The 23,552-nt window shown below is 48.4% G+C and overlaps 1 protein-coding gene across 10 annotated transcripts in view; it reads right to left on the bottom strand.

Moving 5' to 3' along the window:
• UBAP2L (ubiquitin associated protein 2 like) overlaps window positions 1-23,552 on the bottom strand; it is a 79,813-nt gene that overhangs the window by 55,370 nt on the left and 891 nt on the right. For all 10 annotated transcript variants that reach the window (XM_056852395.1, XM_056852393.1, XM_056852402.1 and 7 more), the window contains exons 2-8: window positions 14,778-14,907; window positions 11,949-12,026; window positions 9,370-9,480; window positions 6,972-7,140; window positions 4,682-4,777; window positions 4,011-4,056; window positions 2,449-2,561 (exon numbers count right to left, since the gene is read on the bottom strand). In XM_056852395.1, coding sequence (XP_056708373.1) covers window positions 2,449-2,561; window positions 4,011-4,056; window positions 4,682-4,777; window positions 6,972-7,140; window positions 9,370-9,480; window positions 11,949-12,026; window positions 14,778-14,867 — 703 coding nt within the window. In that variant the 5' untranslated portion in view covers window positions 14,868-14,907. The remainder of the gene's footprint in view (window positions 1-2,448; window positions 2,562-4,010; window positions 4,057-4,681; window positions 4,778-6,971; window positions 7,141-9,369; window positions 9,481-11,948; window positions 12,027-14,777; window positions 14,908-23,552) is intronic.

A 23,552-nucleotide genomic window follows, 5' to 3' on the forward strand; every position in this document is an offset into this window, starting at 1 on the left:
GTGAGAATGCGTGGGGGGGGGCGAGTTCTTAGCCATTGTGTCCTCATTTCATCCCTGCAGGCGGAGGTAGCAGGAGCCGGTTGTAGAATCCGGCCCTGAAGAAGAAGAGTTGGTTTTTATATGCCGACTTGCTCTATCACTTAAGGAAGACTCAAACCGGCTTACAATTGCCTTCCCTTCCCCTCCCCACAACAGACACTTTGTGAGGTAGGTGGGGCTGAGAGAGCTGTGACTAGCCCATGGTCACCCAGCTCACTTCATGTGGAGGAGTGGAGAAACAAATCCAGTTCACCAGATTGGCGTTCGTCGCTCATGTGGAGGAGTGGGGAATTAAACCCGTTTCTCCAGATCAGATTCCACCGCTCCAAACCACCGCTCTTAACTACTATACCACACTGGCTCCCATACTTAAAAAGCCCTGATTTAAGCTACTGGGGGCAAAGGGGAACTTGCCAAAGGGGGAGAACCAGGATCCACTCCTCACATGTTCTGTGGGAGAGTCACAAATGAGCTGGATGATGGTAGCAGGGGAAAAGAGCGAGGTGGCACCACTGTGACCAAGGGACAGGAGCAACACCTGAGTGACCAAGGGACATGATATGGCTTGGATGTATTTTACAGAACACATAAATCCCCACCTCAGCGGGGAAGGGGTGGAAGTGCTCTGAATCCCTTAAAGGCTACAGGAAGACAAAGAATTCAGGCTGGCCGCCCACTTCTGGGCCTGGAAACCACACCTGAACCTTTAGCTGCAGCATCTACAAACATAGCCATTCGTTATTTTTTAAGACCTCTCTTCAGCAAGGACTAGGATGGCAAGGACTTTAGCAAGAACTCATGAGAGTGAAGGCACCTTGGCCATCTTCTGGGCATGGAGTAGGGGTTACTGGGGGTGTGTGGGGGGGAGGTAGGTATGAATTTCCTGCATTGTTCTGGGGGTTGGAGTAGATGACCCTGGTGGTCCCTTCCAACTCTAGGATTCTAGGAGGCAGATAGCTTTTTCTCACACACACAAACACACCCCGGGCATGGAAAAACGATCCAGCTGTTTAAATTTAATTAAGGGAAGAAGCATCCCACAGAAACAGGGCACTGGTCTGCACATTTTTTTCAAAAAAAAATAACACTAGGATGACTGAGTTGACAACATGTTGCTGTAGGAGGCAAGATGCTAATCCCCAAAGCTGCCCTCCAAACCAAGACACCTCTAGTTATTCCATCCGGTCCAGCATTTTGATTTGTCTCCTGCAGACAATCGCCAGCATCACATCCAACGGTGGTGCCGGCGGTGGCATGGGCAAATGCCGCTCCCCCAGACTTGAGCCAGGAATTGCCAGTACACCACCCCAAACCCTGCAGAGTTTGACAGTACAGCTGCAGCCCTTCCAGTTACCACCTTAAGGCATGTCATGGGGGAAACTAGTTTTAATAGAGAAACCGGGCAGACTTTCCAACCCTGCCTTTGAGATGCACTGCGCCGGGCTCTGGGCTCACAGTCCCAAATGCAGATGAGACTCCCTGCTCAAAGCCCACTAAGCATACCAAGCACGACACATATTTTGTTCAGTTGCCCATTTTATGACGCTGTTCATTTTAAATTAACCCAGCATATCCCAGATGTATTAGATACAGTTGAAGGCTGAGTTAGATTTTTAATGGCAGATGTTAATTCTAAGATCACACTTAAAAAAAAAAGAAGGTAAAAGTTCCCTGTGAGAGCACCGGGTCATTCCTGACCCATGGGGTAATGTCACATCCCAACGTTTACTAGACAGACTTTGTTTACAGGGTGGTTTGCCAGTGCCTTCCCTTTACCCCCAGCAAGCTTGGTACTCATTTTACCAACCTCGGAAGGATGGAAGGCTGAGTCAACCTGGAGCCGGCTACCTGAAACCAACTTTTGTCGGGATCGAACTCAAGTCGTGAGCAGAGCTTGGACTGCAGTACTGCAGCTTACATTCTGCGCCACAGGGCTCGTAAGATCAAGCTTAGTATGGCTTTTTTTTAATCGTGTTAGCGCCTAAATTAAGGAACAAATTTGTTGAAAATTAGGCTCCGAAGTTGCCATAGAAAGAATATTTTAGGGGAACTATAATGTTTAAATCGGCAATAATATGTATATACATGACTAACGTTTTACACATTTTATTCATGTAATTCTGGGTTCCATATTGTGTATGGTTTTAATCTGAATATTGTTAAGGTCTGTGAGTAAAGCATTAATAAAATTGATTGGATACTGAGCACAAACATGGGCCATGAGCATGAAGGGGGTTAGCCAATCCACACGGAGAAGATGTGAGCATGGATGTGAATTGAGTGGCCGCTGCCACACAGGAACGGCAGACTCGGAACGCGAGGGGAACCCCACTGTTGTTGCACACCCAGGATGTCAGCGCCTGCTCTGAATTAAGGCCACGCCAAAAAACAAAAATTCAGGTCACTTACTCGTCCCGTCGTCCGGCTCAAAGCTACCAGTATTGTTCCACGTGTTGCTGTTACTATTCCCATAGCCTTCTTCCGTGCTGGAGGGCTCTGCGTAGTCTGCTGGGTTGAAAGTTCTGGAACACAGAGCAGGGTTAGAATATTTTCACTGCACAGGCGTGCTAGGCCGCCCCGTTATACTCCCCTCTATAATTAACCTGGAAAGGCTAGAGTCGGATCTGGTAGCACCTTAGAAGCCGACGAGATTTTCAGGGTATAAACGTTCGAGAGTCAAAGCTTCCTTTGTGGTACATGACAAAGGGAGCTCAGACTCCTGAAAACTTATACCCCCAAAATATCATCAGTCTCTAAGAAGAAGAAGAGTTGGTTTTTATATGCCAACTTCCTCTATCACTTAAGGAAGAATCAAGCCGGCTTACAATCACCTTCCCTTCCTCTCCCCACAACAGACACCCTGTGAGGTAAGTGGGGCGGAGAGAGCTCTAAGAGAGCTGCGACTAGCCCAAGGTCGCCCAGCTGGCTTCACATGGAGGAGTAGGGAAACAAACCCAGTTCACCAGATTAGCCTCCGCCGCTCATGTGGAGGAGTGGGGAATCGGTTCTTCAGATCAGAGTCCACCACGCCAAACCACCGCTCTTAACCACTACACCACGCTGGCTCTAAGGTGCTAATGGACTCTAATCTAGCTCCTCTACTGCAGACCGACGGAGCCACTCTCTTGAGAACTCTCCAGCCACAGGACTTGTTCTGTGAGGAAGCGCCATTGTGAATGCTTGGTTGTGTCCCCTTGCTCACAGGGCCCTCTGCCTACGTAGGAGTGTGTCTCAGGCCTGGCTCCCTGGACCAGAAGCAGCAGCCCCTCTGTACCCCTCCGAACCGAGGGCAGGTTCCACATCCAGTATCAGAGGAGCATGCCTGTTAGGTGCTGTGGAACACAGGCAGGACAATGCTGTTGTAGTAGTCTTGTTTGTGGGCTTCCTAGAGGCACCTGATTGGCCACTGTGTGAAGAGACTGCTGGACTCGATGGGACTCGGTCTGATCCAGCATAGCTTTTCTTACGTTCTTATGAGTGGACATGTTCATGGAGGAGAGGGCTATCCGTGGCTACTAGTCAACATGGATACTAGTACTGATGCATCCCTATTCTCTCCAGGATCAGAGGAGCAGGCCCATTATATTAGGTGCTGTGGAGCACAGGCAGAACAATGCTGCTGAAGCTGTCTTGTTTGCGGGCTTCCTAGAGGGCCCTGGTTGGCCACTGTGTGAACAGACTGCTGGACTCGATGGGCCTTGGTCTGATCCAGCATGGCCTTTCTTATGTTCTTATCTGCCTCTCAGAACCGTCTTCCCTCTGCCCTGCGCTCTGAGCTTCTTCCAATTAGCACCACCTCCCATCTCACCCCCTTCCCAGAATTCCACAACACTGCCGCCAAAATGAACCATGGAAGTGTGCCGGCCCCGTTAACCTGCCAACTGTCTGCTGCCCTATTTTACTCAAACATCCCACCCACAGAAAGGAAGAACCCCTCCCACCCCCAGAAAGTAATGATTTGGGAAACTTACCCCATGCCTTGGGCAGAGAACCTTCCTCCCCGCCTTCCAGAGCCACCTGTAAAAAAAAAAAAAAACCAACACATACACACATGCCTTCAGCAGTGAAACCTCTACACCAGGAGTGTCAAACATAAAGCCCGAGGGCCAGATCCGGCCCCTTGAGAGCTCTTATCAGGCCCGCGAGCCAGTTGAGGCAGCCCCCCTCCCCCACTCTCGAGCTGGGCTGCCGAGGCATGACCCAGCCCGACCGAGTGACATTTGTGTCATATCCGCTCCTGATGCCACCGCTCTACACAAAGCAGCAGCGCAAATGCTTGCAAGTTTCTACAGGTGTAAAAGCAGCGGCGATGGCCAAGGGAGCTCTCTGCCCCGAAGACCGCGGAACAGTCTCCCGCAAGAGATCGACGCGCACAGTTCCTTTAAGCAAGACTTGGAAAGCTTTTGTTGTTCCCCTTACCTTTCGATGGCTGGATTTGCTAACTAGCGCTCCAGTCTTGGTTGTTTACATTATTTGACTGTTGTTTTTTACTAATGGCACGATAATGCTGCTGCTCCCGGCTTGGGGAATGCCATCAAAAGGTGGATTAAAAACTTATTTTGAGACAGCCACAACAGCCGCCCCCCCGCGCTGCTCAAAGGTGGAGGGTGCCCGGCCTCTGTTCCACCCGGGTCTGGCTCACCTCTGCCTCGCCCGCGCCCCCGTCGGCCTCTCTCTGTGCCTCGTCCAGAAGATCCACCGGTCTTGCCACCATCCAGTCCGTTCTCCTGCCCCCGAACTGGAAGATACAAAAGCTCCCTTGTAGGCTTTCGTCTCAGACCGGCCCGAGAGTCTGTTGCAAGGTCGAACAAACAGAACTGCGGCAAGTCTGAGAGCCAGGGTGGTGTAGTGGTTAGAATCAGGCTAGAATCTGGGAGAACCAGGTTCGAATCCCCCCTCGTGCCATGGAAGCTTGCCGGGTCACTTCGAGCCAGTTCACACTCTCAGCCTAACCTACCTCGCAGGGCTGTTGTTATGAGGATAAAATGGGGAGGAGAATTATGTAAGCAGCCTGGGGTCCCCACTGGGAGAAAGGCAGGGTATAAATCAATTAAGTAAAGTAAGTAAAGATAGGAAGAGAGTTGAAGAGCTGGGTTTTTTTATATGCTGACTTTCTCTACCACTTAAGGCAGAATCAAGCCAGCTTACAATCACTTTCCTTTCCCCTCCCCACAACAGACACCCTGTGAGGTAGGTGAGGCTGAGAGAGCTGTGAGTAGCCCAAGGTCACCCAGCTGGCTTCGTGCAGAGGAGTGGGGAAACAAATCCAGTTCCAGGAGGGCACACTGAAAGGGAGGCACCTGGCACGTTGCACCAAAATGCTGGTGCACATCTGGGCACAACAACATACCCAATACCAAGTGTACAAGCATAAGAAAGCAAGAAGAGAGGGAATCAATGCCAGTATCCAGCAACCCCAACCTGGGGGGCCTTGATTTGAAGTAACATGCCAATGTCGAACATATCAGTCTGGCGTGGTTAAGTCCCCAAGCCTCCTAACGTTAGCCAACCAAATTTTCTTTTTGAAGAAGAGTAGAAAGGTCTAACAGATCTAACAGCCAGCGTGGTGTAGTGGTTAAGAGCAGTGGTTTGCAGCGGTGGAGTCTGATCTGGAGAACCAGGTTTGATTCCCCACTCCTCCACATGAGCGGCGGAGGCTAATCTGCTGAACTGGATTTGTTTCCCCAGTCCTCCACACAAAGCCAGCTGGGTGACCTTGGGCTAGTCACAGCTCTCAGCCCCACCTAACTCACAGGGTGTCTGTGGTGGGGAAGGGATGGTGACTGTAAGCTGGTTTGAGTCCCCCTTAAGTGGTAGAGAAAGTCGGCATGTAAAAACCAACTCTTCTAACATGCGACAAGTTCCATAGGTTGCAGAAAAGACAGCAGAGGATGCCGGGGGGGGGGGACTTGGAAGGAAGTGATTAAAGCAGCTGGGAGCGCTCAAGCAAAAGGTGCCCAACGGTCGACTTGTGTCATAGTATTTGCAAACGGCAGGGCTAAGAAAATCCAAGTGCTCGGGGCAACCTGGAGCCTTGGGGAGAGCTGTTTCTTTCACTCTTGTGCAGGGCTGGCTCAAAATAAACAAATGAATGTACAGGTTGTGTATCCCTTACCCGGACACCCAAAAACCAGAATGACCCGAAAACTGGAAGTTTTGAGCCGACATGTAGGCCTTACGAGTGGCACGCCAAGCCTCTCTCACCTTTGCTTTCCGACGGTTCAACGTACATAAAATTACTTGGGTTCGATGTTTAGACTTGGGTTCCTTCCCCAAGTCGTCTCATTATGTATATGCAAATATTCCAAAACACTGAAAGATCCGAAATACGGAATGCTTCTGGTAAATTGTGTAACTCCCTGCCCCAAGATGGGGTGATGGCTGCCAACTTGGAAGGTTTCAAGAGGGGAGTGGACATGTTCATGGAGAGGGCTATTCATGGTTGCTAGTAAAAATAGATACTAGTCATGAGGCATACTATTCTCTCCAGGATCAGAGCAGCATGCCTATATTAGGTGCCGTGGAACACATGCAGAACAATGCTGCTGCAGTCATCTTGTTTGTGGGCTTCCTAGAGGCACCTGGTTGGCCACTGTGTGAACAGACTGCTGGCCTTGATGGGCCTGGGTCTGATCCAGCATGGCCTTTCTTATGTTCTCATGTCCCAAGCATTCTGGATAAGGGATACACAACCTGTATTTGATGGTGATTCCTAGGGTCCAAACTTTTTCCTCCCAGACCTGTGCACTCGACTGCCTTTAAGGTTCAGAACATTCGCAAGAACACCTGAAGTTTTAGCAAGCTGGAAGACTTCTAAAATGGAGTCCCTCCGGACAAGAGCTTCCACCACCGGCCTCCTCTCCTCTCGTCTCATTGCCCTAGCCTGCACAATGGTGAAGCGCCCCCCCTTTTTACGAAGCCGCGATCCATACACTCTCTCCCGCGGCTCGTGCCCCGGCCCCTTCTCGGCAATCCACCGCGTCGTCGGCTGAAGTCTCTCTCCCTCTCTCGGTTCTCTTTGCCTTCTTCGCTGGGTTCCGTCTGCCCGCTGTCCTTCTGTCCCGAAACACCCTTCTTTTTGCCAACCATCTCCCAGGAATGCTGGGGGAAAGAAAGACCAACACATAACTCTTGGCACCTGCTCTCAATTTAACATCCTGAACTATGTAGGGGAACAAGAAGATACCCACAGTGTTCAGCCAAATAGAAACGCCTAAGGAGGTTTTATATTTATATATTTTTTTAAAAAAATTATTTTAAGTTTATTTTATAATAACAACAAAATAAAAATACAGCAACAGTAGGTTAAATATCGTACAGTTGAGATATGTTTCAATACTCGGTTCCAAAATATGTTCCAATATTATATATCAGTACTTTTCACAGAAATCATACCATTTGTTGTATTCGCTTAGTAAAACTTAATAAATGCATATGAGTTTCGTGGGCATCACTTACTTCGTGATGCCCTTCTCCACATATTCTAGAAAAGGCAGCCATCTATTTAAAAAGTTTGTAGAGTAAGATAAATCACCGAATCATAGAGTTGGAAGGAACCACCAGGGTCATCAAGTCCAACCCCCTGCACAATGCAGGAAATTCACAACTACCTCCCCCACGCACACACCCCTAGTGACCAGAAGATGGCTACTTGCTACTTTATTATTTGCTACTTTAAGTTGTGAAAATATCTTATCTAAAATTAAAAGGTTCCACACCTTCTCATACCACTGCCCAGTAGAAGGCATCTTTGCTTTTTTTCCAGTACGAGGCAATCAGAAATTTTGCTGCCAGTAGCAGTGTTGAAATCAACAGATTGATTGTGAAGGTATTATTTCAATTTTATACGAAACTTTTAAAGATAACTCTCCTTTCGTTCCTTCATATACTAAGAAGTGGCAGAGAGAAATCAATTCTAGTATCTCTGAGGATGACTGGACAGCTACTTGGAAGATGTATCCTCTTAAATCAGCTTCTACCAACATTAAAGAACTAGCTTATATTTACAATTTTATAAATATTTATATTTTATAATTATTCTAGTTTCAGGAGCAGCTTCGGGGATGTGGCAGAGGTTCACAAAGGCCACACAAAGAGTACCAGAAGTGGATCAGGAGGACTTTTTCCTCCCTCTGCTACACTACAAGCACTCGGGGACACCTAATGAAATCGACTGGCAGTAGATTCAAACAAAAGAAACCACTTTTCCGATTCAGTTTGTGAAACTCTCTGCCACGAGACGTGACATGGACCACTAGCTCAGCCCAAAGGGGACTCGATAAATTTATCAATGCCCGTTTGCCACGAAAACTAAACGGAACCACCGGGTTGAGAAGCAGAATAAGGAAAGTGTGCTGTCAAGTCACAAGAACCACCAGGACAAAGACTGGGAATGCTTGAAGGGTGACCCCTTCAAGAGGTTTTCGAGGCAACAAAGAGGTGATCCGTCACTTCCTGCCACTGCACAGCAACCCTTCCTTGGTGGTGCAGAGGAGAGCGACAAGGATCATTATTTCCTATGAGGATCATAATTTCCTACGAGGAAAGGCTGAGGGTGTTGGGAATGTTCAGTCTGGAGAAGAGGAGGTTGAGGGGGGACAGGATTCTCTTTAAGTATGCGAAGGGCTGTCACTTAGAGGAGGGCAGGGAGCTGTTCCCGTTGGCAGCAGAGGATAGTACTCACAATAATGGGTTTAAATTGTGAGAGGAAAAGTACCGACTGGGAAAAAAATTATAGTAAGAGCTGTTCAACGGTGGAATCAACTACCTAGGGGGTTGGTGAGCTCCCCCTCCCTGGCAGTCTTTAAGCAGAGGCTGGAAAAACACTTGTCGCAGATGCTCTAGGCTGATACTGCCTTTAAGTGACAGCCCTTCAAATACTTTCAGAGAGCAATCCTGTCCCCCCTCAGCCTCCTCTTCTCCAGACTGAACATTCCCAACTCCTTCAGCCTTTTCTCGTAGGGTCTGAGTAGACAGCACTGACTGGACAGACGAATAGTGTGATCCAGTATAAGGCAGCTTCATGTGCGCAATCGGCATCTGTCTACTCCAAGGACTGGGCAGCCCTCTGACGGAGGCACCGGGCTGGCGCAAAAGCAGATTGGGAATCACCTCTGGAATGACCACAGTCAGAACAACTGGGAAATCACATGAGACATCGTGGTTTGGCTGTACCTCCTCAGCCATCCCAATCAGGAAGGTTTTGGCAAACCAACCCCCCCACCCCATCCCAATCAGGGATATTTTGGCAAGCCAATCCCCCACCCCATCCCGATCAGGGAGGTTTTGGCAAACCACCTCCCTAACCAAGTTGCAGACCGCCAGGCTTACCGTATCCGGATTCCCCTCCAATAGCACATTAATGGCTCTGTTCACGTCCCCGTTACAGTCATGCAGAGCGATGACACACTCATCCTGGTTCTTGCCTGTGATGTCAATTAGCTGCAGAGGGGAAGCGCGGAAGGTCATTCACAACTCAGCATGGCTCACAGGCCCGCAGCTGCAACCCCGGGAGCAAAAGCTACCGGGCCTCGGATCAGACGCCCGCTGAAAGCTCCCCGCCCTCCAGCTTGCAACTGCCATGGAGCAGGGGCAGAGAGAGAAGGATGCAGCAAGGCACCCCCTCCATTATGCCTAAACCTGGTTGAACCAAAAACCTCCACCTCAACGAAGAACACAAGGGTCGAACTTAAAACACCTTTCGTATTGGAGCCGATTGAAAACTGAAAAGCAGGATTAAAAAATGTCAGGCTGGATCCTGCAGGCCCATCCCACTACCAGCCGCGCTTTCGCCTGATGCGGAGAGCTGCCCTCGGCACAGGACACTCCCAAAGCATTTTTGCCACAGGGAAAGTGCAGCCCTTGGCAAATTGAAGCTGCAGGATTCAACCCGATATTACCATTCCCATATCGTCACCATCCAGCATGGCACAATGGTTAAGAGTGTCGGGATTGGGATCTGTGCAGTTTGAATCCCCGCTCTGTCACGGAGGCCCACTGGGTACACTCTCTCTCAACTTAACCTAAACTTACAGCAACCTTGTAAGCAAAATGGAGTAAGTAAAATGTAAGTTAAACCTTGTAAGTGAAATGGAGAATGAGAATAAAGTTGTAAGCTGCTTTGGGTCCTCGCTAGAAGGAAACTAGGGTATACGTTTCCAAACAAAAAGAAATTAATCATCCAAAGCAGCAGTAGCTGCTCCTCGTAAGGCGCTGGTCTCACCAGAAGACATAGAAAGGAGACTTACAGAGCAAGGGACAAGACGGGATTTCTTTCCCACAAGCCTCATGTTATGACCCGATGACACTGCTGGCAGAACTGGGCAAAGCCAGCTAATGGAAGTATCGAGAACTAAAGGGAACTTCACAGTAAACCCCCTGCATACCATTGCTAGGAGACAACATCAGGGGAACATCCATAGGAACTGGTTGGCCACTGTGTGAGACGGGATGCTGGATTAGATGGACCACTGGTTCTTAGAAAGGCCTCTATGCCCTGTTGTTGGACCTCCAGGGTAACTGGTTGGCCATTGTGTGAGAGGGGATGCTAGACTAGATGGACCGCTGGTCTGATCCAGCAGGCCTCTTCTTATGAAGGCCTCTGAGCCCTGTTGTTGGAGCTCCAGAGGAACTGGCTGGCCACTGGACGGAACCACTGGTCTGATCCTGCAGAGCTCTTCTCATGCTTTTATGTTAAGAGCTGCAGCCATGATGGAGCCTATGAAATTTGAGCTGACAGCCACCTTAACTCTGCGACTGCAAAATATCAGTCTTGAGAGCAAGGAAGAGGCAAGGTTACCGTATTGAACAGCAATGCATGCACAGCCTTGACCAGCCTCGATACAGAGAGCAGCTACTTCCAATCCTTCACCAGTGGTTGACTTTGTGCAGAACAAAGGAAGGCACAGAGAGAGAGACTCCGAGAAATTGGGAGGCAAGTGTTGGAGGATGTGAAAGCGGGGACTTGGGACGCACGGCAGTGATACCTCACAGTCAAGCCCCCTGCAGAATATGTTACACACGTAGAAACCAAATTGCATGCATTGGTTACATTTGAGATGCTTGTGACCCTATGACTGTGATTCTACAGCAGGCGGTTTCAAAGGACAGCTGTGCTGCACTGCTCTCTGCCCCATATATAGCACAGCTGGCGATTTCAAAAGAAGCCTCTTCAACAAGTATACATGCAGTTATATGCTCATCCCCATAAACTCATGGAGTAAAGTTATCTGACGAAAGGAGCTTTTGCTCTCAAAAGCTTATGAGGAGGAAGAAGAAAAAGAAGTAGAGAAAGAGGAAGAATAAGTAGAGTTGGTTTTTATATGGCGACTTTCTCTACCACTTAAGGAAGAGTTACACTGGCTAACAATCACCTTCCCTTCCCCGCAACAGACACCCTGTAAGGTAGGTGGGGCTGAGAGTGTGTGACTAGCCTAAGGTCACCCAGCTGGCTTCATGTGTAGGAGCGGAGAAACAAATCCAGTTCACCAGATTAGCCTCCGCCGCTCATGTGGAGGAGTGGGGAATCAAACCGGTTCTCCAGAACAGAGTCCACTGCTCCAAACCAGCACTCTTAACCACTACACCACGCTGGCTCTCAATCCCCGGCACCTCCAGTTATAGGAACCAGGCAAGCAGGTGATGTGAAAGACCTCTACCTGAGAATCTGGAGAGCTGCTGCCGGTCTGAGTAGACAATACTGACTTTGATGTCTGATTCAGTATAAGGCAGCTTTATGTGTTCGTGTGTTCACAAGACACAGTGGAAAGGCAACCACCTAGGGACTTCATGTTGTGGCCAGTGACCGAGAGTGGCAAATTTCCCACTACAAATATTTTGCCCATGGAAATTTTCCCCTTGTGGACAAATCCCCTCCCCCCGCCAGATCTATCAACATCCCAGGGACTCACTTGTTTCACTTTCTCCTCGAAGTCAGCGTCGTTGTGGTCCGATATCATCTGTGCAAGCCGAATTTGCTCTGCAGTGGCCTGGGACAAGAGAGGACAAGGCACCACCATTAAAACCATCTTTTTTTTAAAAAAAAAAAACATGCTATATTCCAAAAGTAAACAAGGGATCCTTTATCCCTGTGTGGTACAGTGTAGTGGCAGTGATCGCCAGGAGTGAAAACGGAGAGGGATTAAAAGACACAAAACATAAACCAAGCCGAGCCATTATCCAGGGTGCAGTTTTAACCTCAGTTCTTCCTCTCCAACAAAAACTTAAATCTGCTCTCTACATGGGGCGCCCCTTGAAGACTGGCCACAGCATTCTGTACCAACTGTAGCTTCTGGACAGTCTTCAAGGGAGGGGGTCGCAGGGACCATATCACTCCAGTCTTGGGCCATCTACACTGACTTCCAATTTGCTTGGAAGTTCAAGGAGCTGGTATTGCCCTTGAAAGCCCTGTACAGCCTAGGCCCAACATACCTTAAGGACCACCTTCTCCCATATGAATCTACCCATATAGCCTGGTGATCTTCAGAGGCCCTGCTCTGGTCGCCCCCAACATCTGAGGCTAGATGGATGGCAACCCGAGAAATGGCTTTCTCAATCATGGCTCCAAAACTTTGGAACTCCCTCCCCAGGAAGATTCATCTGTCTCCCTCTACCAGTGGCTTCAACCAGCAGTTGAAGACTTTTTTGTTTCATTTGGCGTACCTCCCAATAATTTTTAATAGCCCTGGTTCATTATTATTATTATTATTCAGCTCTTCAAAGTCTGGAGAAAAAATTCTGATAGTTTCCCCCAAATTTGCCAGCATGGTGCCATAGCTTGATCTATTGTAAATTAGTGAACAACACAGTTTGAAGGGGGCCACCTCTAGCGCCCCCCCTGCTGCCCCCTTCCCTCTTAGTGCCCCCCTAGGTAATCCCACCGTTCCCAAGGGTGGTACTGCCCACTTTGGGAACCACTGGTCTAGGCCACCAACCATGCTTGAACAGCTTGTCTTGCATTTTCTGTCCTCTGAAGCACACGGCTTCTTAAGCTTGCTGTCACCCTGATGATGCAGCGGCCCATGTGATAATTTGCTCACCATATCCTAAATTCCTTCAGCTGTGCTTCAGCATGATGCGTGAACTGACCCACTGTATCTACTGCTTTTTTCTAAAACAGCAACAACGATGATCCCGAGATCTATTTCTCAGGACCCGGACAAGAGACAGAAATTATTACATGCGGCAAACGCTGCAAAAAATTCTCTTTGGGTTCATGGGGAGCCAGTGTGGTGTAGGGGTTAGAGCATCAGATTAGGATCTGGAAGACCAAGGTTTGAATCCCCAATCTGCTGTGGATGCTTGCTAGGTGACCTTGGCCCAGTCACAAACTCTCAGTCAGACCTACCTCACAGGGCCGTTGTTGTGAGGATAAAATGGAGGAGAAGAAGAAGAGTTGGTTTTTCACATGCCGACTTTCTCTACCGCTTAAGGAAGAATCAAACCAGCTTACAATCACCTTACCTTCCCTCTCCCCACAACAGACACCCTGTGTGGTAGGTGGGGCTGAGAGAGTGTGACTAGCCCAAGGTCACCCAGCTGGCTTCATGTGGAGGAGCAGGTAAACAAACCCAGTTCAACAGATTAGTGTCCACCACTCATGTGGAGGAGTGGGGAATCAAACCTGGTTCTCCAGATCAGAGTCCACTGCTCCGAACCACTGCTCATAACCACTATACCACACTGGCTCTTCTCTGGAGAAGAAGAGACCTTGGAGGAGAAGAGAATGATGTAAGCTACCTTGGGTCCCCACTGGGGAGAATGGTGGGGTATAAATCAATTACATAAAAGTAAGTAAAGACAGGAGGGCATGACTCAGAAGGAGGTGGTTAGAGTTTCGGACTAGAGGCTGGGAGATCTAGGTTCGAATCCCTGCTCAGGCCACGGAAGCTTACTGGGTGACCGTGGGCTGGGCACGCCCTCTCAGCCTAAGCTACCTCACAGTGTTGTTGTGAGGAAAAAACAGAGGAGAGGAGAACGATGTACGCTGCTTTGGGTCCCCAGAGTGGAGATAGGTGGGGGAGTAAATAAAAGTAAATAAATAAATTTAGGGGGTTGATGGCTACTGAGGTACCTAGATGTTTGATGGGGTGCGTGCAGGAAAACTGAGGATTTCTCCATTCCCCCAGCCCTCTCTCACAATCAAAAGAGGGACCCACATAAAAAACGGAGGACTGGTACACGGGATAAAGGAAGGGCGCTGAAATCGGTTTCTTCCACTCCCAGCGTGGTGTAGTGGTTAAGAACAGTGGTTTGGAGCGGTGGACTCTGATCTGGAGAACCGGGTTGGTTTCCCCACTCATCCACATGCAGCCAGCTGGGTGACCTTGGGCTAGTTACAGCTCTGTTAGAGCTCTCTCAGCCCCACCTACCTCACAGGGTGTCTGTTGTGGGGGGGGGAGGAAAGGTGATTGTAAGCCGGTTTGAGTTCCCCTTAAGTGGAAGAAAAAGTCAGCATATAAAAACCAACTCTTCTTCTCCTCCTCCCAGTTTGCGCTCCCAAGCAAGAGCTCTGGCCGGTCTCCAAGGCAGGCCGGTTCAGCTGCACATTAGCAGAAAACATGCCAGGGCGTGGAGGAGTTCCCCCTGCCTTTTCCCTTTGTCTCTCAGGAAGACGTTAGGGCCGGGCAGGGCCATTAGTCACAACCGGAGAGAGGAGTGGCCGGGAGCCAGGACTCCTCCCCTCCCCAAGCTTGCAGGGTTTCCATGGACGCGCCTCCTCCCCACTTTGGCCTCCTCACCTGTGGCCGCTGCTTGTGCTGTGCCTGGTTCTGCGTCTGTGTCTGTTCCCAGCTCCCCCGGGCTCGGTTAGTGCCCACCGATGTCATCATTTACAGTATATACAAATAACAGTATTTACAAGGTAGAACTCTGCAGGGAGGAAAGAGAACAAGGGGTTAAAAAATGGAAATAAAGGGGCAGCCCAGAGATCTTGGCTACTCGCCCTGACCTGGATGGCCCAGGCTAGCCTGATTTCATCAGATCTCAGAAGCTAAGCCCTGGTTAGTACTTGGATGGGGGAACCACCTAAGGGGTCGTTATGCAGAGGAAGGCAATGGCAAACCACCTGTTAGCCTCTTGCCTTGAAAACCCTACGAATTGCCATAAGTCGGCTGTGACTTGATGCTTTGCCCTGACCTGGATGGCCCAGGCTAGACCGATCCCATCAGATCTCAGGGGTCACCCCTAGTTTGTACTTGGATGGGAGACCGCCAAGGAATTCCAGGGTGGCTACGCAGAGGCAGGCAATGGCAAACCACTTCTGTTAATCTCTTGCCTTGAAAAACCCTACTGGGTCTCCATAAGTCACTTGAACCCTTGAAACTGCCTTACGCTGCTTGGTCCATCAAAGTCAGTATTGTCTACTCAGACTGGCAACGGCTCTCCAGGGTCTCAGGCAGAGGTCTTTCACATCACCTACTTGCCTAGTCCCTTTAACTGGAGATGCTGGGGTGGGGGGATTGAACCGGGGACCTTCTGCATGCCAAGCAGAGGCTCTGCCACTGCGCCACGGCCCCTCCCCTAAGCTCTGACTTGACGGCATTTTACACACAATGCACACTTAGCTACTCTTTCGCTCCAGAAAAGGTTCAAGGGCACATTCCACGATCAACTTCCTTCTCTGGAATAATTAATTATCTCAAGTCTTCAAGAATGCAACTCTGCATTGGGCCACAGGATCACAAGTTCTCTACCCTGCACAGATTGCTTCCATCTACCTTAACCTCAGTGAACTCACAGTCAAACTCTTTGAGCTTCTAGACTAGCACTGGTACCCAAAAGGAAAAACCTTTGGCCTTGACCACTTCTCAGCTATTCACCTCTAAGATAAAGGTGTTTGATAAACCACTTTCCCAAGGAAAAGGTTTCCATGACTAACGGAAAGTTGCCAGGCTGTGTTTCCGCAGAACAACAAAAGGAAGCTAAGCGAAACTGACGCTCCGGGCTGGCGCCGAAACAACTGTTGGTTTCTCGCACTTCCAGCATGCCCAGCAGAGGATTCCCCTCAAAGATGGCTGCCACTAACTTTGCAAGCTCATGCCTGATCCAGCATTCAAACCACAGCTTGCATGGCTCCAAATCTAGACTACGCTAGCTCCCAGTGTAACCCTAAGAAGTCCAAATTTGGTCCCAAGATTTATAAATAGAAGCCAAGCAGGGCAAGCCATTATACATAGATAAGAGATTTATGCACTCAGCGAAAATGTCTTAACAGGCAGCTGCAAACCAAGCTGAATAACGTAGGGGGTGTTCTTGATGTACAAAGTTTGTGCCATCCAGCACACCTGTAAACTGGCAAGTGTGTTACCATACATAAAAGAAGAGTTGGTTTTTATATGCCGAATTTCTCTACCACTTAAGGCAGAATCAAACTGGCTTACAATCACCTTTCCTTCCCCTCCCCACAACAGACACCCTGTGAGATAGGTGGGGCTGAAAGAGCTCTAAGAAGGCTGTGACTAGCCCAAGGTTACCCAGCTGGCTTCATGTGTAGGAGTGGGGAAACAAATCCAGTTCACCAGATTAGCCTCCGCCGCTCACATGGAGGGGTGCGGAATCGAACCCAGTTCTCCAGATCAGAGTCCACTGCTCCAAACCACTGCTCTTAACCACCATAGCACGTTGGCTCTCCATAAGGGGCCAACCAGCCAATGCTGCCGCCCCAACAGATGGAATCCACAAAGCAAAACCCCTTTGTGGGGGTCCTTGAAATACCAAGAAAATGTAAAACCTTGGGGGGGGGGGGAGATCCTAAAGAGGCCACACATCCAGAAGTCCCGGGCATTATTACTAAAAGTAATCAAGACCAAATCAGAACCAGGAATGAAAACGGAAACTAGGTATACTAATATTTACTTATGATCCAGTTGTTGCTGAAGGTGAAACTCTAAACTAAATAACTGAAAGTTACGTAGGCAGAAGCGACTGTTCCCGAGACCCCCCGCTACTCTTCATTACCTACCACAAGGGATTCCTGGAATTCCCGGATATCCTCAAAAGGAAGAACTCTCCAACCCATAACCACAGGCAGCCTGGAAGCACCAGATTTTATGTCGGGAAGTGATGGGGAAAGGGGCAACGTAAACCACAGAACCCTGTTTTACAATACGGAGACCAGACCGTAAATTCAGCGAAGGGAGGCAAAAACCTTTATTATGTCCACACTAAGAGGAGGGGCTCTCGTGTGGCCAATGGCCAGCACAGCTGCCTGGAATGGGAAGAGCTTGCCCCAGAAACTATCCTGTCTCCCCACCCCCCTCCACTCTGAAAACTCTCCGAGTTCTTCTCCCAGCAAAAGCTTCTTCGACAGCAGAAGCTGTGGGTAACAGAGGGTGGAAAAGCTGTGAAGCCACAAAATGTTCGGGACTGACAGAAAAGCTGCAGAGTGCATGAATGTCCTCAACAAGGCTTTCTCGGCCCTGGCCCCAGCCTGGTGGAACAGGGCCCTGCAGGCCCTAAGTGAGAACATCAGGGCCCAGCGGGACCTAAATGAGTTCCGCAGGGACTTAATGCAGGATCAGCCATGGGCAGTGGTTCCCAAACTGTGCTCCACGAAGCATCTCCTAGTGCTCCATGAAGAGACTGTAAAGAAAAATACCTCTGTCATTGGGTTTATAGGTGCTAGGTGAAAATTAGTGCTCCGTGACAAATTTCTCTCCTGAAAAGTGCTCCATTGCTCAAAAGGTTTGGGGACTGCTGGACTAGAGCATCCCTGACAAGTGTCTGTCCAGCCTCTGCTTAAAGATTGCCAGTGAGAGGGAGCTCACCACCTCCCTAGGCAGCCAATTTTACTGTAAAAAATCCCCCCCTAATATCCAGCCAGTATTTCCCCACACCCCACAATTTAAACCCATTATTGTGAATCCTATGCTGCCAACAGGAACAGCTCCCTGCCCTCCTCTAAGTGACAGCCCTTCAAATACCAGCTACTTACAAAGAACAGTTAATTTTCCCAACAAACAAGGAACATTTTAGAAAACTGAGGAACCACTCTGTTAGAAAGTTCTTTCTAGACATTAGGAGGAATTTTCTAACAGTTTCTGAGCGGTTCCTCAGTGGAACAGGCTTCCTCGGGATGTGGTAAGCTCTCCTTCCCTGGAGGTTTTTAAGCAGAGGCTAGATGGCTGTCTGTCAGCAATGCTGATTCTGTGACCTTAGGCAGATGATGAGAGGGAGGGCATCTTGGCTGTCTTCTGGGCATGGAGTAGGGGTCACTGGGGGGGTGTGGGGGGGAGAGGTAGTTGTGAATTTCCTGCATTGTGCAGGGGGTTGGACTAGATGACCCTGGTGGGTACCTTCCAACTCTTATGATTCTAAAACCAAGATTTCACCATTATATTTATTTGCCATAATGAGGCATGTTTCTAGCTTTCAGGAGTAACCCAACTCTCACTACGTACAGAATACAGACCTTAAGAGTCAGCCCCGCAGGAAGGCTCAAAGTTAAGAGGGCCCCGTTGGTACCTCCCCACCACCTTTCCATGAAATGCAGGCCCGGTTTTTAAGCAGCAGCATGTCAAACTAGGAAGGCCAAAATGAAAGGCACAACTGAAATGGCTCCTGTGTTTTGCAGCGTTTTCCATTTGGGAATTATAAAAAAAATGAAAGAAAGTGTTTAGGACATGAGCAATAGCCTACTTCATAACTGGCAGGGAGGCTTTTTTGTTTGTTTAAAACCGAAGATGAAAAGGGGAAAAAAAGGTAGAAGCACACATTTTTCATGCGTAAGGTTCCAGTTCAATCCCTGGTATCTGCAATTAGAAAGACTGCCAGTCAAATACTTGGCAAAATTCAAGTCTGGTAGCTGCTTGAAGACCAGCACAATTCCCAGGGTACAAGCTTTCGAGAGTCAAAGTTCCGTTCATCAGAAGGGACTTCTGTCCAACAGCTGCTTGCCTGCCTAAGCAGACCATTCTGGGCAGAATGAATGACATATCAGGTAGCTGCATCTCTTCGTAGGACAGTGAAATGCCTTCTCCTCTTCTGCACCTAAACATTACAGGAGCTCAAAAGCTGCCCACTGTTTTCAAAGTTTCACAGAAGGAAGTGCTCTGGGGAGATCTGTTTTGTTATATTCTGACCAGACAGGCAGTATAAGGAAGAAACTTCGCTTCACTTCCTGAATTAGAACGTCAGTGGTTTTCTTCTCGTAGGTGGAATAAACTTCCTTATTGCACATTCGGCCTCTCAGTCAAGGAGATCAACAGCTATAGCTATTTATTGTTGAAAGTGGAAGTTAAATCCCCACACTGTTTGCAACTCATGGATTGGATCAGGTGCTTCTGGAGCTCAGTGCTGAGAATATGGAAAGAATTCTACCAAACTTCCTTGTTCCTCCAGATCAGCCCCAACCATAGCATCAAGAACAAAATATTAACTGATGCCTTTTCATGCCCATCCGGGTGCCAGCCTGAAGTTCCAAAGGCCCATGTTCGGCAGTAAAGTGCCAAATCTCAAGATGGGCATTGAAAAACTGGGGAGGTTTCGACACACAGGAAGGACGTAGCACAGGGCAAGAGCAATCAAGAAGTGTGGCACTGAGCAATCCTCCGGAAGAAAAATACTTAAGGAGCTTGGAGTTAGACGGAAGAGGAGAGAGAAAAGAGGGAGATGGATGGGAAAGGCCTGCTTCAAAAAAGTAAGAGGGCTGAAGGCCGGACCAAGACCAGGATATCTCCAGATACTTAAGTTAAGCATTAGAATGAATGCCATTCTTTCCTAAGCACACAAAACACTGGTATTAGCCCAATGGACCTCACAACAACCCTATAAGCTAGGCCAATATTACGACCCCTGTAGCTTGGGAAGGGAAAAGCAAAGACATTACTGCTTGCCTAAGGACACCCAATGAGTTTAAAACTGAGAAGAAAGTTGAACTCAGGAGATTCTCAAGTCACCGCCTGTGCACTGAGCCCAAGAACCACATCTGTCATTTGGAACCAGAACAAGGTTCCCAGGAATCCCCTCCTTTAGAGGAGTTGACAGAGGACATGGAGAGGGACCCTTTAAAGGTGTCGGAGTCCCTCCCTCCACACCCCTAACATCATAGGAAAAGATCACAGGCTCAGAAAATGCCCTAAGATCAAAACTATAAGGAGGGTAATTCTTCTTTGTGGAATAAATGTTGAAAAGAGCTAAAGATGCTGAGATTGTGAGCTCCCCCTCTCTGGCAGTCTTCAAGCTGCGGCTGAACGAACACTTGCCAGGGGTGCTCTAGGCTGATCCTGCATTGAGCAGGGGGCTGGACAAGATGGCCTGTATGGCCCCTTCCGATTCTAGGATTCTACAGTGCTTATGTTTTTAACTATTCAGCCAAGCACATTCCACAGCTGCAAACAAAAACAGCTCAGGTACATGAAAAGAGCAAGCTGCTCTTGTGATTAACGTGACATTTGTTGCACACCAGCAGCGTGTCCAAGACTGCAATTCTCTGAGCGTTTACGTTATCGATGGACTCGCTCCTAGAATCAGGCTGCAGGAGACAGTGATGCCAACGGGGAACTCAATTTAGCAAGAACGCCACATTTCCATGAGAAAGCTTGCCGCTTTACAGTTCTCTTAACTGGTCACAAAAAGTTTCAAAAGAAGGAACTTGAAAGGAAGCAAGGTGTCATTTTGTCTAATTATGGGAGCCTTCTTCAGACACAGTGCGGATGGGTCTGTTGAAGTCCAGGGATCCTCAAAAACGTACTTCACCATGGATTCTCTGCAAGGCTATATCTGCTCTTCTTCCCCACCTATAAAAGAGGCATAGCAGCAGCCCACTTGGGGGGGGGGGTGTCCTAGAAAGAACTGGATCGCTCGAAGACTACAAAGCGCTCTGCAGTAGAAGTACAAAGCAATTAGAAATGGTTCTTGTAGGTTATCCGGGCTGTGTAACCGTGGTCTTGGTATTTTCTTTCCTGGCGTTTTGCCCGCAGCTGTGGCAGGCATCTTCAGAGGAGTAACACTGAAGGACAGTGTCACTGTCCTTCAGTGTTACTCCTCTGAAGATGCCTTGCCACAGCTGCGGGCGAAACGTCAGGAAAGAAAATACCAAGACCACGGTTACACAGCCCGGATAACTTACAAGAACCAATGAACTCTGACCGTGAAAGCCTTCGACAATATTTTCAATTAGAAATGGTTTCTGGAAGATAAGCACCCCAGTTGAAAAAGTGAACCACGGCACCACGGAACAGCACAGGGAAGCTGAAGAAGCCAATTCGTTATATGATGTCGGACCAAGTTTTCTTTCGCAAGGAGATTACCTTCCCAGAATGGAGTGCTAAAAACATGAAAAGCAGGGAAGGGGAAGAAAACAGCATGCAGGTAGTTTTCTCACAACCGCCTCATCGTAGCTGGACTTTAACATGCAGCTATTTGCGATCCCACAGTGACGGACAGCAAAAGACCTAAAGATAATTTTGATTTCAGGGGGCAAAGCAGGATAAGAGAATGAACTATATTGATGGTGGGAAGGGAGGGGGAGAACAGTGAAGAATAGAAGAAAATCAGCACGAATGCCAAGCCTTGGAAATTAGTCACAAGCTTGAGATCCTCCAATACAAGCAAACACTATTACACAAACTCATTTCAATTACAGAACTCCCCGCCAAAAATCGCATCCCTGGCTTTTTAAGGGAAGACAAGTTGCATTATATTTCTAGAGCTCATCTCTGGTGTGCCTCTGTATTATTGCAACCTTCTGGATCAATTTTTTTTTAATTGTGCAGGGAAATCCTGGCTTCTTCGGCTGGCCACCCAGCACAGAGGATCTGCATGATATAGAAACATGATATGGCATCAGCTCCAAAGGTTCATATCCAGGCTGTGTAAGCAAACACACTGTATTGTTGGCAGTGGCAGATCTGGGTTCAAACCCCTGTTAAACTGAATTAAATCTTAGGCGACTCATAGTTTCCCCCAGCCTATCCTACCTCACAAGACAATCCCAGGAGATACACTGCAGTGAAGTTTTTAGAGAAAGAAATAAGGCTGTAAAATAAGGAAAAAGAACCACCAAAGAATTCGACAAGGAAAATGGTAAAGAAATTATTTGTGTGTGTGTGTGTAAAGTTCCATCAAGTTGCAGCCAACTTATGGTGACCCAGTAGGGTTTTCAAGGCAAGAGACTAACAGAGGTGGCCTTCCTTTGCATAACAACCCTGGTATTCCTTGGTGGCCTCCCATCCAAGTACTAACCAGGGCCGACACTGCTTAGCTTCGCAGATCTGACCAGATCAGGCTAGCCTGGGCCATCCAGGTCAGGGCAGAGAAATTATTTAGCATAAGAAACATGCTCCTAAGAAGTATGGCAAATTAAGGATGCATTTTACTCAAGAGCTGGTGTAGCACACAGCTGAGCAATGACTACCCTGAGTCAAACCCCACCTTGGCCACAATCCCAAATCCATTGTTTTAGACAAGCTACTCTCTTACACTGCCATCCTAAGTAGCGTTACACCCTTCTAAGCCTAATGACTTCAACAAATTCAGAAGAAGAAGAAAGCAAGGGTCCAGCAGCACCTTAAAGATTGACAACATTTCTGGTAAGGTATGAGCTTTTGTGAGTCACAGCTCACTTCTTCAGAAAGCTCATACCTTACCAGAAATTTTGTTAGTCTTTAAGGTGCTGCTGGTCCCTTGCTCTTTTCTACTGCTACGGGTAGACTAATACTTGCTACCCGTGGAGACTTAGAAGAGTACAACTCTGCTTAAGATTGCACTGCTAGTCTTAGCCCCATGGGCAATACGGGGAGGGGGCAAAAACGCTCCCCTCATTTACAGGTCACGACGGGTAGCCATGTTAAGTCTGTCACTAGCAGCAGAAAAGAGCAAGAGTCCAGCAGCACCTTAAAGACTCACAGCATTTCTGGCAGGGTATGAGCTTTTTTTGTCTGAAGAAGTGAGCTCTGGCTCACGAAAGTTCACACCCTGCCAGAAATTTTGTTAGTTTTCAAGGTGCCGCTGGACTCTTGCTCTTTTCCACTGCTAATTTACAAGGATATTTGCAAAGTTTTAACAATAAGCTCCCCACCTAGGCTCGAAGCAGTTGTGCAGGCAACGCACAAACCCCGAGTGGTGTTACTTGAGAACAGCCCCAAGACAGCAAGGCTTAGGATACAGCTTGTTTTTTTATAGGGTAGATCAAGGACTCTTCTTCTCCCCCACCCCCAACTTACCAACCACCCCCAATTCCACGTGCAGATTGCAAGATTGCTTGAAGTTGTGTTTGTTTTTTATAGGGTAGATCAGGGACTCTTCTTTCTCCCCCCCCCCAACTTACCAACCACCCCCAATTCCACGTGCAGATTGCAAGATTGCTTGAAGTTGTGTTTGTTTTTTATAGGGTAGATCAGGGACTCTTCTTCTCCCCCCCCCAACTTACCAACCACCCCCAATTCCACATGCAGATTGCAAGATTGCTTGAAGTTGTGTTTGTTTTTTATAGGGTAGATCAGGGACTCTTCTTTCTCCCCCCCCCAACTTACCTCCCCCCCATTTCCACGTGCAAATTGCCAGACTGCTTGGAA

Source organism: Euleptes europaea, chromosome 7 (assembly GCF_029931775.1).
Source record: "Euleptes europaea isolate rEulEur1 chromosome 7, rEulEur1.hap1, whole genome shotgun sequence".
NCBI lineage: Eukaryota > Metazoa > Chordata > Lepidosauria > Squamata > Sphaerodactylidae > Euleptes > Euleptes europaea.